This window comes from Heterocephalus glaber, unplaced genomic scaffold (genome assembly GCF_053883595.1).
Source record: "Heterocephalus glaber isolate CG9 unplaced genomic scaffold, H.glaber_assembly_v1.0 deba00001452, whole genome shotgun sequence".
Lineage (NCBI taxonomy): Eukaryota > Metazoa > Chordata > Mammalia > Rodentia > Bathyergidae > Heterocephalus > Heterocephalus glaber.
Genome location: NW_028258302.1, coordinates 10,296,112 through 10,309,627, shown reverse-complemented (window position 1 = coordinate 10,309,627; position 13,516 = coordinate 10,296,112). Strand labels below are relative to the sequence as shown.

The 13,516-nt window shown below is 52.4% G+C and overlaps 1 protein-coding gene across 1 annotated transcript in view; it reads right to left on the bottom strand.

The window, feature by feature from the left end:
* Positions 1–12,465, bottom strand: part of Trim62 (tripartite motif containing 62) — a 30,076-nt gene extending 17,611 nt beyond the window's left edge. The window contains exons 1-2 of the mRNA XM_087215359.1: positions 12,375–12,465; positions 11,447–11,938 (exon numbers count right to left, since the gene is read on the bottom strand). Coding sequence (XP_087071485.1) covers positions 11,447–11,854 — 408 coding nt within the window. The 5' untranslated portion in view covers positions 11,855–11,938; positions 12,375–12,465. The remainder of the gene's footprint in view (positions 1–11,446; positions 11,939–12,374) is intronic.
* Between the last annotated feature and the right edge of the window lie 1,051 nt (positions 12,466–13,516).

Below are 13,516 nucleotides of genomic sequence, written 5' to 3'. Positions count from 1 at the left end.
CCACCTCCTCAGAGCCTTGTCTGACTGTCCCATAGTCACCTCCGTCACATACTCAGTGTCATGGTCTTCACAGCACCTCCCAGTCTGAGATGACCCTAAGCGTTCCGTTGTCTGTGGGTTTACTGCTCATCCTACTCACCGGACTTCGAGCTTCACGTACGCAGGAATCTCATCTGGCTTGTTCCTTGCTGTTTCCCCAGTGCCCAAAATGGTGCATAACATATGGCAGGGCCTCATTCATTATTCGCCAAAGAAATGAATGGGATGTGGTGGGTGTTCCCCAGCACAGGGTCCAGCTGTCTGCACTTACTGAGCTGCAGCCATTGTATCCTAGCCAGCTGTCCTCCTGTCCCTCTTCCCTCCCTAAATTAGCACCTGAGTCCTCCAGGATGGGTCCCTACTTCTCCCTCTCTTTAGGTCCTGTACTCAGCAGTTATCTAGCACTGCGCTGGGGCTCCAGAAAGCTTGCCGGGTGAATGAATTGCCATGGAAACAGCCTCTGAGCAGGGCTTGAGGTCCCCAGCCAGCTTGGGCTGAGTGGTCCCAGGGAAGCTGATTTACCAGTTTATATTTCTCTTCCTCCCACTCATTTGTCTTAGCAAAGCAGGGAGGATCCTTAGCAAACATCTGGTTCAGCTAATTTTACAGTCTGGCAACATGGGCAAATGGTCACGATGACATGCTGAGGGAAGAACGCAGAAAATGAAATTGTCTTTGCTAACTATTGCTTATTCATTTAATAAATATTTATTGACCAACTACTGTGTACCAGGCACTGTTGAAGTACTGAGGTTATGGCAGAGAACAACATAGACAATCCAACAGGGATCTTACCTCAGGTTAGTGTAGAAGATAGGTAATAAATAAGAAAAAAAATCAGAGTGTCAGATGATTACCAATATGCTCTCTGCTGTAGAAAAAAAAATCAAACAATGTGGAATGAGAGGACAACTTTACATAGGGTAGTCAGGAAGGTTTCTTGGAAGAGGTAACATGAAAGATGACAGCCGGAGGATAAGGAGGAGCCAGCCATGAAAATAGGTAAGACAGAAAAATGGGAGCTGCATGTTTTATGAGAGGAGAGAGCTTGGACAGACACAAAGGCTGGAATTCCAGCAGCCATCTCAGGCCATGAGGTAACTATAAAGATGGAGTCCATAAAGTCAAACCAGAGGAGTAGAAAGAAGAAAGAATCTGGGTTCCTAAGGACTGTGGGGCAGCTATACCATCACTAGACACAGTGATGTGTAGGAAGTGGGTTCTCTGGAGGAAAAGAAGACAAAGAAGAGAGGGAGAGGGAGGGAGGTGGAGAGAGGGAGAGAGGGAAAAAGGGAAGGAAGGAGAGAAGGAAAGGGAAAGGGAGGGAGGGAGAGAAGAAGAGAGAGAGAGAGGGAAAAAGAGGGGGGAGAGAGAGATCCCCAACAGTGTTTGCCAATTTCTGTGGTGTAAATGCTCCCACCAAAGTGGATTATCATCTACAGGAGGTCGCTGGACACAGAATTGGGAAGAGACGCACATGCTGAGCTCTCAGAAGCCGACATAGTGGCTCTAGTGCACCATTACCTGGAGTCTTTTCCTGTAGGCCTGTTTTAGAGGGGTGAGAAATACACCCCATGGAATTCAGGAGTGCTTCAGTACTAACAGCTGAAAGTCATTCCCAGTGGAGACCTGTGTGTCTGAGTTCTGACAACCTTAATGGCCTGAGTACAGAATGACCACTTTGATGGCCTTGGGTCTGTGCAGCTAAGGACATCATCTGCTTGAGGTGGAGATGTCTGAGGAGGTGGGCCAAGTGCTATATCTCTCCCTCTTGGTGGTCCCCATAGGACCCTGTACAACACTGCCTCCAAAGCAGCTCTGCAGCATTTCTGAGAAACAGTCACAGAGGCCACGTTCCTCACATTGTTCAGGCCCCCAAGGGACGTGGACAAATTCTTCCCTGATGCTGGAGTTCGGAACACAGACAGAGAGCTGGCCTGCCCCTTCCTCCTGAACCTAGCAACAGAATGCACATTCACTCATTCCACAGCCAGGTATGTGCCCAGGCCTCCTCGGGCCCCGCTGGTGCTATGTTAAGGATGGGGAGAGGGAAGAGAGATGCCCAAGCTGGGGAGTCAGATAGTGACATAGACAGACCAGTGAATGTTGGGATGCTGTCAGCCCCCCTCCCCCGCCAGACCTGCCCCTTCTCACTGAGGAGAGATGTACCCACCTCGGTGAAGGGCACATGCCCACACCATCCCAGCCAGAAACCTGGGAGTCGTGCATGACAAAGCTGCCATCCCCAAACCAGTCCCACTGGTCACCAGCTTTGCTCTGGAATCTGTTCCCTCCTCTCCACATTGACAGTCCTGGTTCCCTTTTTATTGCTTTTTTTTGGAACTGGGGTCCCAGGTTCTCCCTGCCCAGCTCCCCACCTCTGAACTTTCCCTGCTGCCCCAAGAGCTCCACACAACAGGGTAACACATTTGTTGATGCTGCTCTCTCAACCCCTGTGCTCCTCAGCAGGAATCCTACCAAGCCTGGGAAGAAGGGCACAAGGCCTTCGGCAGCATTCAAAGCCTTCACCACCAGCCCCAACCTTCCCGAGTCTTCCCTCTTCATCCAGACCTGCACTATCCCACAAGGTAGACAGGAGCCCTGTGCGGCTACTTAACTAGGAATGAACTAGAATGAAATAAATTTGAAAACTTAGTTCCTTCATTACACTGGCCTCATTTCAAGTGCTTAACAGACACACAGGACTAGTGGCTACCGTGTCACTGAGGAGATGTAAAGCTTCCCATGTTCCAGAAAGCTCTATGGGACAGCACGAAGCACCTTGCGGTGGTTTCCCCCAGGCCTTTGCATATGCAGGGTCCTCTGTCCAGCACACTCACACACACCTTTCCCCTCCATCTGCAGGACTCGTACTCCTCTCTTAGAACTCCGGCCAACCCCTGCCCCCCCCCCCAATCCGTACACGCAACTCCCCACACGGTTGTCAGGTGCTCTTCTGCACGTTCAAGGCCCTGTTCTTGCACCCTATGGCGCACACTTTGTTTTAGCTGCAAGGCTACCTGCTGATCTCTCCCACTAGGCTGTGGGCCTCTGAGGGAAGGAGCCATGCTAGTACCAAGGTCAAGGACAGGGTCCCAGCACAGACCTGCCTGCAGCTTTTTTTGTTTGCTACCAGGGATTGAACTCGGGTCCTTCTGCTTTTGAGGCAGGCAGTGGAACCACTGAGCTAAATCCCTGGCCCCTGCCTGTAGCTTTTATAGGAAGAAGCTGCCTAGTGAAAAGGCTGGTTTGGGTCTGAGCTCCCCTCTGAAAGGGCGAGAGGGGAGAGTGCCCCCCAAAGGCGGCGCTCCCCAGGTGAGTCACCTAACTTAGGAAAACCGAACCCTACAACCCACAGGGCAAGCATCTGCGCTGTCACCCCCACCCCACCCCACAGGTCTCCTGAAAGGCTGCGCTCAGACAGACCTTAGGAGGCCAGCTGTGCCATGCACCCATTAGGTATGTGACCATTAGCCTAGGAGATCACCTCGCCTGTCTGTGCCATAGTCCCTCATCTGCAAAATGGGGTAGCAATTCCTCACAGGGCTGGAAAGGGGGAATGAAGCCCCAGCAGGAAACGCCTAGCCTCCTGGGGCACAGCCTGGCAGCACAGCCTGGGTGCTTGGGAGATGGAGTGGTCCCTGTGTCCCATACGAGGCTCCTGAGGCACTTCTTCGTGTCCTCGCCCCATGCTGTGTCCAGGTGGCCTCTCCCTGCCTTCCCGGATGGCAAGAGCAGGCAGGGGTGGAGGGACCATCTGGTCCAGCCCTTATAATTGCCAGCACAGGAAACAGAGTCCAAGGAAAGGGACTCAAAGGCCCATAGCCACACAGATTGTCAGTGGAGAATAAACAGGAAAGTTTACTCCCAGCTGAGAGATCAGACAGGAAACGGGAACCTGCTGACAAACTCCCAAGTGACAGAACCAACCCAGAGGGAAGATACTGTGACCCTGACTGCTGCAGAGGCTCAGGACCAGAGCGCCTGGGGCTGGGCATGGCTCAGGTTTGAATTTCATGGGCATCTCATCACCTAATTTATTCTCACTAGTAGGTGAGACTTTTGAAGGAGAAATTGAGGATCAGAAAGGCTGCACAGCCTGTCTAAGCTCACACAGCTAGTACAAAACAGGTGAGCCTCTGAGTGACTCCCAAAACTCGTGTTTGAAACCTCTGGGCCGTTCTGGCTCCCACTCAACTCAATGCAGCAATAACTTTGGAGAAGGTTCCCGCCCTTGAAGAGTTTGCAGGTAGCTGAAGAGGCAGAAACTCAAACGGGTGAATCACAAGGGAGAACAGGGTATGCACAGAGGTCTGTCTAGTATCCAGTGGAGCTGTCACCACCTAGTGTGTTTGTGACATCCTTTCCAACCTGTAAAGTGGGGCCGCAACAGCATCTGTGCTGTTGAATGCTGTTCCATTAAATGTCGTAATTCCTGACTTGATATGATACACTGAGTGAGTCAGTAAATCTAAGTTGTCATTCTCATCGTAATTATATATGCAACAGGGATGCCGAACCAGGAGCTTCCAGGACAGAACTTGTTTCCAGAAGGAGATGGAGGGTGGGTGACAGTGCTCCTTCCAGTGTCTGGGATGGGGCCAGGCTATTCCTGAGAAGGCTGGTTAGGCAGGGACAAGCCTGGTGTGCACAGGAAGTGGGGGCAGTCAGGGATGGCAGGAGCCAGGTGTGCGATGGATGGCTGGAGCCCCAAGCTAGAAAGGCCGGCTTGGGCCAGCTGGGCTGGGGCAGGGAAGGTTGACAGGGCTCCATCAGAGTTGGGGCAGGGCAGGCTGAAGGGTCTGGAGAGGGTCACACCTGGGGTAGAGCGAGCACAAATCCATTAGCTGCCAGGCTCTGGGACTCCCGTCAGCTTGGAGAGGCCAGAATAGAGGCAGCAACTAGTAGTAGGAGCACAGCAAGTCAGTACTTAAATGCCCCAAAGGCTGAGGCCAGGACTCCCACACTACCAGCCCAGAGGACAAAGCTGCTGTGGAAGCCATCTCTCTCTGGCTGCAGGGACCCTTCTCATGTCAATGGCAATAGCACAAACTTTGGAGTTAGGAGTCTTGGGTTCGAATCCTGGCTTCATGACCTTGAGCAAATCACTCCTTCCTCTCCTAGGGTCCACCTTGGAGACCCTTATTGGAAAAATACTGGCGAGAGTCCTCCCAGAGTTGTGTTGTGATGAGGTAACTCAGCATCTTCAGGACTAACCTCAAGCTCCTGTGTATGTGTGTGTGCGTGTCCACGTGCATGTCCAAGGCCCTTCCTAAACTAGTTAAGCCTCTCTATTTCATTCATGCCTCATATCTATCTGCCCCACAACCTCCTCTCCAGCCAGAGCAACCCATCTGGACATGTGTTCACATCATCAGGCCAGTCCCTGGTTAGACTGATAACCTGAGTGCAAACTCCAGCTTCACTGATATTCAGTGGCTATGTGACCTTAGGCACAGGTTCTGAGCCTCACTTTCCTCATTTGTAAAATGGGGGCAATGAGATCCACCTCATAGGGTTGCTGTGAGGATGAAATGACAGAGAGAGAGGAGAGAGAGAGGGGAGAGGGAGAGGGAGGGAGGGAGGGAGGGAGGGAGAGAGGGAGAGAGAGAGAGAGAGAGAGAGAGAGAGAGAGAGAGAGAGAGAGAGAGAGAGAGAGAGAGAGAGAGAGAGAGAGAGAACACACCTATTTCTATTTGACAAAGCTCTGGATGCTATCATTGCACTGCCTGGACCAGGCCACAGTGGCTGTGAATGGCTAGGCCCTCTGCCTACACAACCCTCTCGACCTCTGCTCCCTGGCCTGAAGCACTCACATGTCCTGCAGGACTCTGCCTACCTGAGGAAGCCTCAGTTACAGCCACCTATAGGTTCCCAGACCTGTCTCCCAGAACCAAGACAGGACCAGGTCTGCAATGTTCTGGATCCAATACAGGACTAGCCCTCAGCAGGCACAGGGGCCCCACAAGCGATGAAAGAAATGGCCAAATGAATCTCTGAATCCAAGATGGAACCTGCCTGCAAGTCCTCCATGCCTACTCTCATTGTCCAGCCAAAGCTCAATGTTGGGACAGCCAATGACGCTTGCAAAGCAGCCAGACTGAGTGGGAGCTGAGCTCTGGTCCCCTTGGCAAACCAGTTTTCCCATCTACAAAGTGCGGAGAGCCTTGGCCTAAGGGCCGGGGTGGGGGTGGGGGACCTGCTCATGCAGAGGCTCCCTGGGGTGGTCAGAGTGCTGGGAAAGAGGGGGAGTTCTGAGTCAGAGCCAGACTGGACCCCAGGCTTCCTCCCACTTGTGTGAGATCTCAGGCTAGCTCCAGAATCTCTTGGCCTCAGAGTCTTCATCTGGGGAATGGCGTTGGGCTCTGTTCCGCTCAGGATGCAGGGAAAGGAAAAAGGGCTCTTGTGGGGATGAAATGCTCCTAGCATAGCACCTGGCACATTGTAAGTGCTCAAAACATTTTCTTTTTTTCAGAGTTGTAATTCTGTTATCACTCTTTGTCACCAGATCCTTTTATTTCCATAAAATAAGCATTCTGCAGTCCCTAACTTCATTTTTTTTTTTTGGTAGCGGAGATTGAACTCGGGACCTTGAGCTTGTGAGGCAGGTGCTGGAACCACTGAGCTAAATCCCCGGCCCCCCAACTTCAACTGTAAGTTTTTGTGTGGTGGCTTGTGCTCAGCCTGGCCAAGCTGCCCTATCTGGTTGCCCAGATTCCTGTAAGGAGGGAGCTAGAGATGGCCACAGCCAGCCTTGCCCCCATGGAGGCTGCTGTTTTCACATAAACCCTGCCCTCTCTTGGGAAGGACAGCAGAGGCCACTGCCCCAGGACAGGGATAACCCAGCTGCGCCCCTGTTCAAGTAACAAAATAAGTACCTCAGCACCTGTCATTTCTTGGGATGGGCAGCAACTCTCTCCCTTTCTACACAGAAAGTGGGCATTTTGTTCCTCCTTCCAGTTCTCAGGGTAGAGAATGGCCACAGAGAAGGCCAGGCCCTCCACTCTGCTGGAGGGAGCCAGAGCCAAGATCTGAACTCCATCCCCAACCCTGCTTTTTCCTCTTGGGGCTGCCCTGGCAGCTCCAGCTCCCTGTGCCAGCCTCTGAGGGCTCCCATCCAGGGCTCATCCGCTGGCATGAAGGAGGCTTTGAGAAAGCTCCAGTGGTCACATGAGGCCTGGAGGGGGTGGCTGAGATGAACTGGATCCTTCTGGGGGTTAGGAACCTGAGATGGCCACAGCCGGACGCCACGCCTGACCAAGATGACAACCTAGCCACCTGCCCTTCAGGCGTCAGCTGGCATAACAGGCCAGTCCCTACTGGTCTTGTGCTGAGTACTCTCAATACAAAGTCAGGTAGGGAGGGTGGGGATAATTTTCCAGTCCAGCAGCAAGGCAGATATATGCGACCTAGTTATACTGACCTCAGATTCTAGCCCTGCCAAACCTAGGTGACCAAACAAGTCACCAAATCCCTCGGAGCCCATTTCCTCATGCGCAAAACAAATAAATAACAACACTATCTACCAACAGTTCTCTGAAGATTAAATGAAGTAATTCAAGAAAAGCTCTTAGCATAGTCCCAGGCTTGGTGAGTACTGGTTTGGAGATGAGCTCCCTCCCTCCCCTTTGCTCAGTGATCCCCAAAGTAGGCCTCTTTCAGGTGCTCAGCAGTGGTTAAGAAAAGAAAGACATCAACACACAAGCACATAATGAAAATTCTGCACAACTGTATAGTATTTGTAGCAGTGTTTATCCATGAAGTGGAATTGGGGTGGGTTAACTTTTATACTGTATTACTCCACCGCCTGTGATATTTAAAAACTGTTTGCCTGCTGTGCCAGGTACTTTTGATCACTTTTGACCAAGACTTCCTAGCCCTTACCAAATCCCTCCCAGGACTGCCATATTCTCCCCATGCTACAGATGACAACTGGAGGCTTAGAGAAGTGAAGTGACTTGACCAAGGACATGCAGCATGCCAGGAGCTGAGCCCTGGAGTGTGGAGTACAAAGCAATTTTTCATGGCAGATCAAGGAAGAAAAAAGGTGCACAGAGTGGGTGACATCGGAGCGAACCCAGAATGCTAAGTGGGACTTCTCTAGGCCAGCTTTCTGGAAAGGGTAGATTCTAACCCCAGTAGCCATTTTTAATGTTTAGAGATATTTTTGGTTGTCCTAACTTGGGGGGAGGTATTGCTACTGGAATGTGACAGGCAGAAGCTAGGGTACTGCTAAACTCTCCAAAATGCACAAGGCAGCCTTTCACAACAAAGAATTACCAAGTTCCCAAAGTCATTAGTACTGAGAATGACAGTATATACTGTAACTGTTATTTACTGGGAGCTTCTACGTGCCAGTTCAGCACCAACTTCTTATAAACATCCTGTCATTTAAAATCCTAAACCCATTATTTCCGTGCTGTCCACGAAGGACTTGGGGCTCAGCAATGGCAAGTCACTTTCCTAACATCACATAGCCAGAGCCAGGATGGATGGAGTTGCCTGAGCACAAAGCCAGAGCTCTTCACTCTGCTGCCCTCAGGATTTAGAATAAATGTAAAAGCTCCAGGTCAACTTTGAGGTAGGGGGTCTGGAGACTCCAGCTGAGTGTAGGTCTGGCCTCTTCTGGATTCAAGGACTTGGACATATCTCCACCCTTCCCCCTTGACCGTTTCCCCATCTGTCAAGTGAACAGATGATCTCCAAGGCTCTGCCAGCTCTGAGTCTGTCATTCTCTGGAAGACTGGCCCTGGCTCAGGTTCCAGGAGCTGCCAGCTGTGGGGGAAGGGAGGAGGTGGGAGGGGTGAGCACAGCCTCATTCCCAGTGCATACATAAATAGCTAATGAGATTGCTTTTCTGCTTGGAGGGAGAAGCAGGTGAGGTAGAATCCTGCCCAGGAGCAATTCTTTTTTTTTTTTTTCGTGGGGGGAATGCAGGTTTCTCTGCCACCACCTGGCCAAGCCCAAAGGGGACACCAAAGTAGGCCTCCTTCTTGGGTAAGAGCTGGGGCTGGGCATTCACCCAGTAGGGCATGTGAGCTCTCAGGGCTAGGAGGAGAAAAGATGGGAATGCATATCGTCCTTGTCCCTATCATGTGCCAGTCACCTCAAAGAGCAGGTGTCTCTCAGGTCAGCCTCACCAAAGTCCAGGTAAGAAGGAACTGCCTGACCCTATTTCACAGACCCAGCATCAAGGAGGCAGTACCCAAGGCCGGACTAGGACCCCAGTGTGTCTGATCCCAGGATGTGCACTAGAGATAGTGGCAGTCCTGTTTTTCTTTTCATCCAGGAGGGAAAGTGTTTTAACGAAACATTTTGGGGAGAAATGTATGTTCAATTTCTCTTGCATTTTTCAGGTCACAGAATGGAGTATAAAACTCTCAAAACACCATAATTTGGGTTTTTCTGGTCTGCAGACAGGAGAACCAAGGCTTTGAAACAGAAGCTACAAAGTCGAAGAGGGGAAGTGGTGCACAGCAGGGGTGGCATCTGGCCCAGGCCAGGCTGTGCTCTCTACCTCTGATCTCTCCCCGTCTGGCAGGGCAGCCTTGGGGCAGCCACAGCACCTCTCCAGACCTCAGTTTCCACATGGTTTCACAGTCCCTTCGAACTCTCATGCCTGAGCTCAGTCCTGTCAAAGCTCTGTTCCTCCTCCCTGTTCATGTGACTTCACAGATAGGGAGATGGGGACACCAGCCTATAGCACAAGTGGCTCTTGGGGTGGAGGGCCAAGGCTGGCCTTGTGCAAGCTCCCAGAGCCCCTGATCTTTGTTCACACTGTGATGGGACCTCTATCCTCAGGTAGACAGACTGGAAGAGGTCAGTTGTTTTGGGATAATAGGAACTGGGACATGGCAATGATGAACATGGGACACTTTTTGAGGGTTCAATGGTCCCCTCCATAGGCACCTACTAAATACAGGCTAAGGAGCAGAGAGAGATTCATGCATGGCACAGGTGAGTGGCGGTATGGGGAGAGTAGTTATTTAGCTCTGATTGAATATACTGCGGCCTGGGGAGCTAATAGCTCCCAAGTTAGCCCACTTCATTTTAATAAAATATCTGAGCCCAGAATTTTCTGCTTCTAAATGCTCCACATTCTGGGCCAGCTCATCCTAGGTTTGGTCATTTATTCATTCAACTTCTACTCGTGTGTACTGGAAGCTAAGCCTTGTGCCAGACTATTGCTGCCCTGGGGAACTGTGTGCTGGATTGGGATCCCAAGACCATGGAATGGGACTGCTGATTGAAATGGATTAGCCATATAAGCTTGGAAGTCATTTTATTAAACACAGTAAAATAGATTTGTTTGTTACAAGATTTCACCAAGCCTTTAGTATGCAAAACACTGAGAATCCTGGGGCAGAGTGTAGAAAATATACTAGATTTCCCAAATATAGCGGATCTTGGAACACTTCTTTTTAAAATATCATACTCATTAAGAGATGGCATTTGGGAAAATGCAGTTTTCATTTCTTTCTTTCTTCTTTTTTGGCTAATGGGTCTTGGAGGGTTTTTTTCCGAGAGGATATCTGATTTGGACAGGGCCTTGAGAATTGTGTAGTAATTCATCAGTGAAGATAGGAAGGCTTAAGGGAGACCAATTACAGTCCTAGGCTGACTGTGCTCCAAGGACTGATTCACTGAGTCCTCAAGCATCCAGATGTGGGTGAGAGCGCCAAGGTCATCCAAAACTCCTGGAGATTTTGAGTACCACCCCACCATCTCAATCACCTCTGGGGCTTATTCTCCAAATCTTGAATCTTCAAGTCCTGGTCCCACTAGTCTGCTTTAAATCCAAAATGGTTCTTACACTACCTCGTCTCAACCCCTCACACACTTCCGCCTAATCCTGGCCACCGAATCTGCCCTCTCAGCTGTTTGCTGGCCCTGACTTCGACCCCTCTCTTAGGCTTAACCCTCCTGTGCCCAGCACAATGTCGTTGCTCACTCTCTCTGGTCTGGATGCACACCGGATCGAGGCTCCAGCCCACCGTGTCCCCAAGCTTGCCAGAGCTCAGCCGCTGGGTTTAGTGTACAACCCTTTTCATGACCCCGCCCTTGACCAGCTCAGATTCAGCTCCGTTCCCAGCCATGCCTCAGCCCAGTACCAGATCCAGGTCTGATCTCTGCCCCGGCCCGTTCCATTTCACCTTTGATCTTTCCCCAATCAGGAACCGGCTCCTACTCCAGAACTGTTCCAGACCCAGCTCTGTACAGACTGGCCAAGGTCCCGCCCCCTCGCCGCGGCCCCGCCCCACTCCGTATTAAATCTGATAGGGTTTGACCCTGCCGGAGGCCCCGCCCCAAGACAATTCTGACTGGGCCCTGCTCGCGGTTCAGCCTTGACCCCACCCCCGCCAGGGCCAGGGCCCGCCCCCGCCCCCGCCCCCAGCCGGCAGCACACCTGCAACTCCTCGAAGGCATCGTCGATGCCCGTGACCTGGTGCTGCTCGTGCAGCGCGGGCTCGTCGCAGAAGAAGCAGAGCAGCGCACGGTCCGTGAGGCAGAAGAGCTTGACCTTGTCGTGCGCCTGGCAGGGTCGCGCGGCGCGGCGCGCGTTGAGGATGGCGTCCAGCGGGAAGGCGCTGTAGCGCTCCACGATGTTAGCCAGCTTGAGGCTGGGCGCCAGCGCGGGCTCGGCAAACGTGCGCCGGCACTCGGGGCAGTCGCGGGCACCCTGAGCCTCCTGCCGCACCCAGTGCTCGGTGATGCAGCGGCGGCAGAAGTAGTGCTCGCAGCCCAAGCTCACCGGGTCCTGGTAGATGCTCAGGCAGATGGAACAGAGCAGCTCGTCCTTGAGGCTGCATGCCATGGCGCCGGGGAGGGGGCCCGAGAGGCGAGGGGCGGCGCTGGCGGGGGCAGCACCCGGAGAGGGGTGCAGAGACACCGGCAGCAGCTACCGAGGAAGGAAGGGGTTGCTCTCGGGGAGGGGAGGGGGATAAGGCGAGCTCGGGGTGCAGGGTAGAGACTACGAGGGATGCGAGCCCAGGAGGGCGGTTTCGAGGTAGTGGGTAGCTCGAGGTGATGGGGGCCGGAGGGAAGAGGCCAAGGATGTCTGCGGGAGGCGCCCGGAGAGGGGGTTCTAGGGAACGGGACGGTCCGAAAGGATGGGTGCTGGGGGGGGCAGCAGGGGGCAGAGGCCTTGGGGTGCTAAAATCGCGGGACGGGGCCGGTGGGGGAGAGGAGGGGCAAAGCTGGGCTTGGAGAATTCTGGGGTGGAAGGAAGCCAGGCCAAGCCGCACCGCGGTGCGTCCGGCAAAGCAGAGGAAGGGTGCCAGCCCACTCAGCTGCCCGATTCCAGCCTCAAGCCCCGGCGCGACGCGACCCCTTACCCCTGCCGGCTCGGCGGCCACCGCTTGGGTCCAGCGCAGCCTCTCAACCCGGAACCAGCCTAGCCAAGCTGCCAGCGGTCGCTGCTCCCTCCCCGCCTCCCCGGACAGGACCCGTGTGGCTCCACCCCCGAGGCGGGCGGGGCCTCAGGACTCCGGGGCCCCGCCCCGCCCCCACCGTCCTCCCGTTGCGGCGAAGCGCAGCCCAGCTGTTTCTTCAGGGTCTGCGCTGCAGCCGGGTCTCGCTTGGGGGTCCTGGGGCAGGGCGCGAAGAGGTGGGCAGTTGGTTTGAGAGGACAATGAATAAACAAGGACACCTTTCTGGATCATTAGAATAGAGATTTGGGGAGAATAATGTTTTGTATTAAAACAATATGTTCTGTAATCTGCTTACAATACATTTAAGCATGGCCTATAACAATAACACTCGTGAAATGCCGTTTGCTTAGAGCACTTTGAAGAACCCTCACACTACTAAGTCCTGATCTCCGGCTTCCACTTTGCTTTCTTAAGGAGGGTATGGGGGAGAAGTTTGGAGAGCCCTGGCTGATGTTCCATCTTCAAGAGTTTCCTTCCATTCAGCAAACCTCTCTCTCCCCCTCTCTTCTCTCTCCTCTCTTTCTCTCTCTCTCTCTCTCTGGTGTGTGTAAGGGGGAAGTGGAGCAGAAGGGGAGAAGAGTAACAGGAGACTTTGTCTTCAGTCATTTTGTTCTGTTGGAGTGAGGAAGGGCCTTGGGCGAGGTGGAGAGTATTGAGGGGCATGGTAAAGAATTTCTTCAAGGCACTGAGTTTTCAAGCTGGGGAATGACCTGGCCCGATTTGGGTTTCCTCAGCCTAAGGTGGATGCAGAGCCTAGATGAACACTTAATAGAGACTGCAGCATGTGTCATCTGTTTCCATTCATACTCTTAAGAAATAATATCAAGGTTTGTTTTTTTTTGAAAATTCTCCAGGAGATATTGTTGAACGAAAGAAAAAAATTAAATGGAAACCGAAATATGCATAGAAACACAGACATGAGTACACACAGACTTATACATATGCACAAACGTTTTTTGCATAGCAAAAATTCTGTAGAACCATATAGCAATTCTAACCATGCTCAACTATGGGCTGAGACTATGAGGGAACTATTACGTTCTATA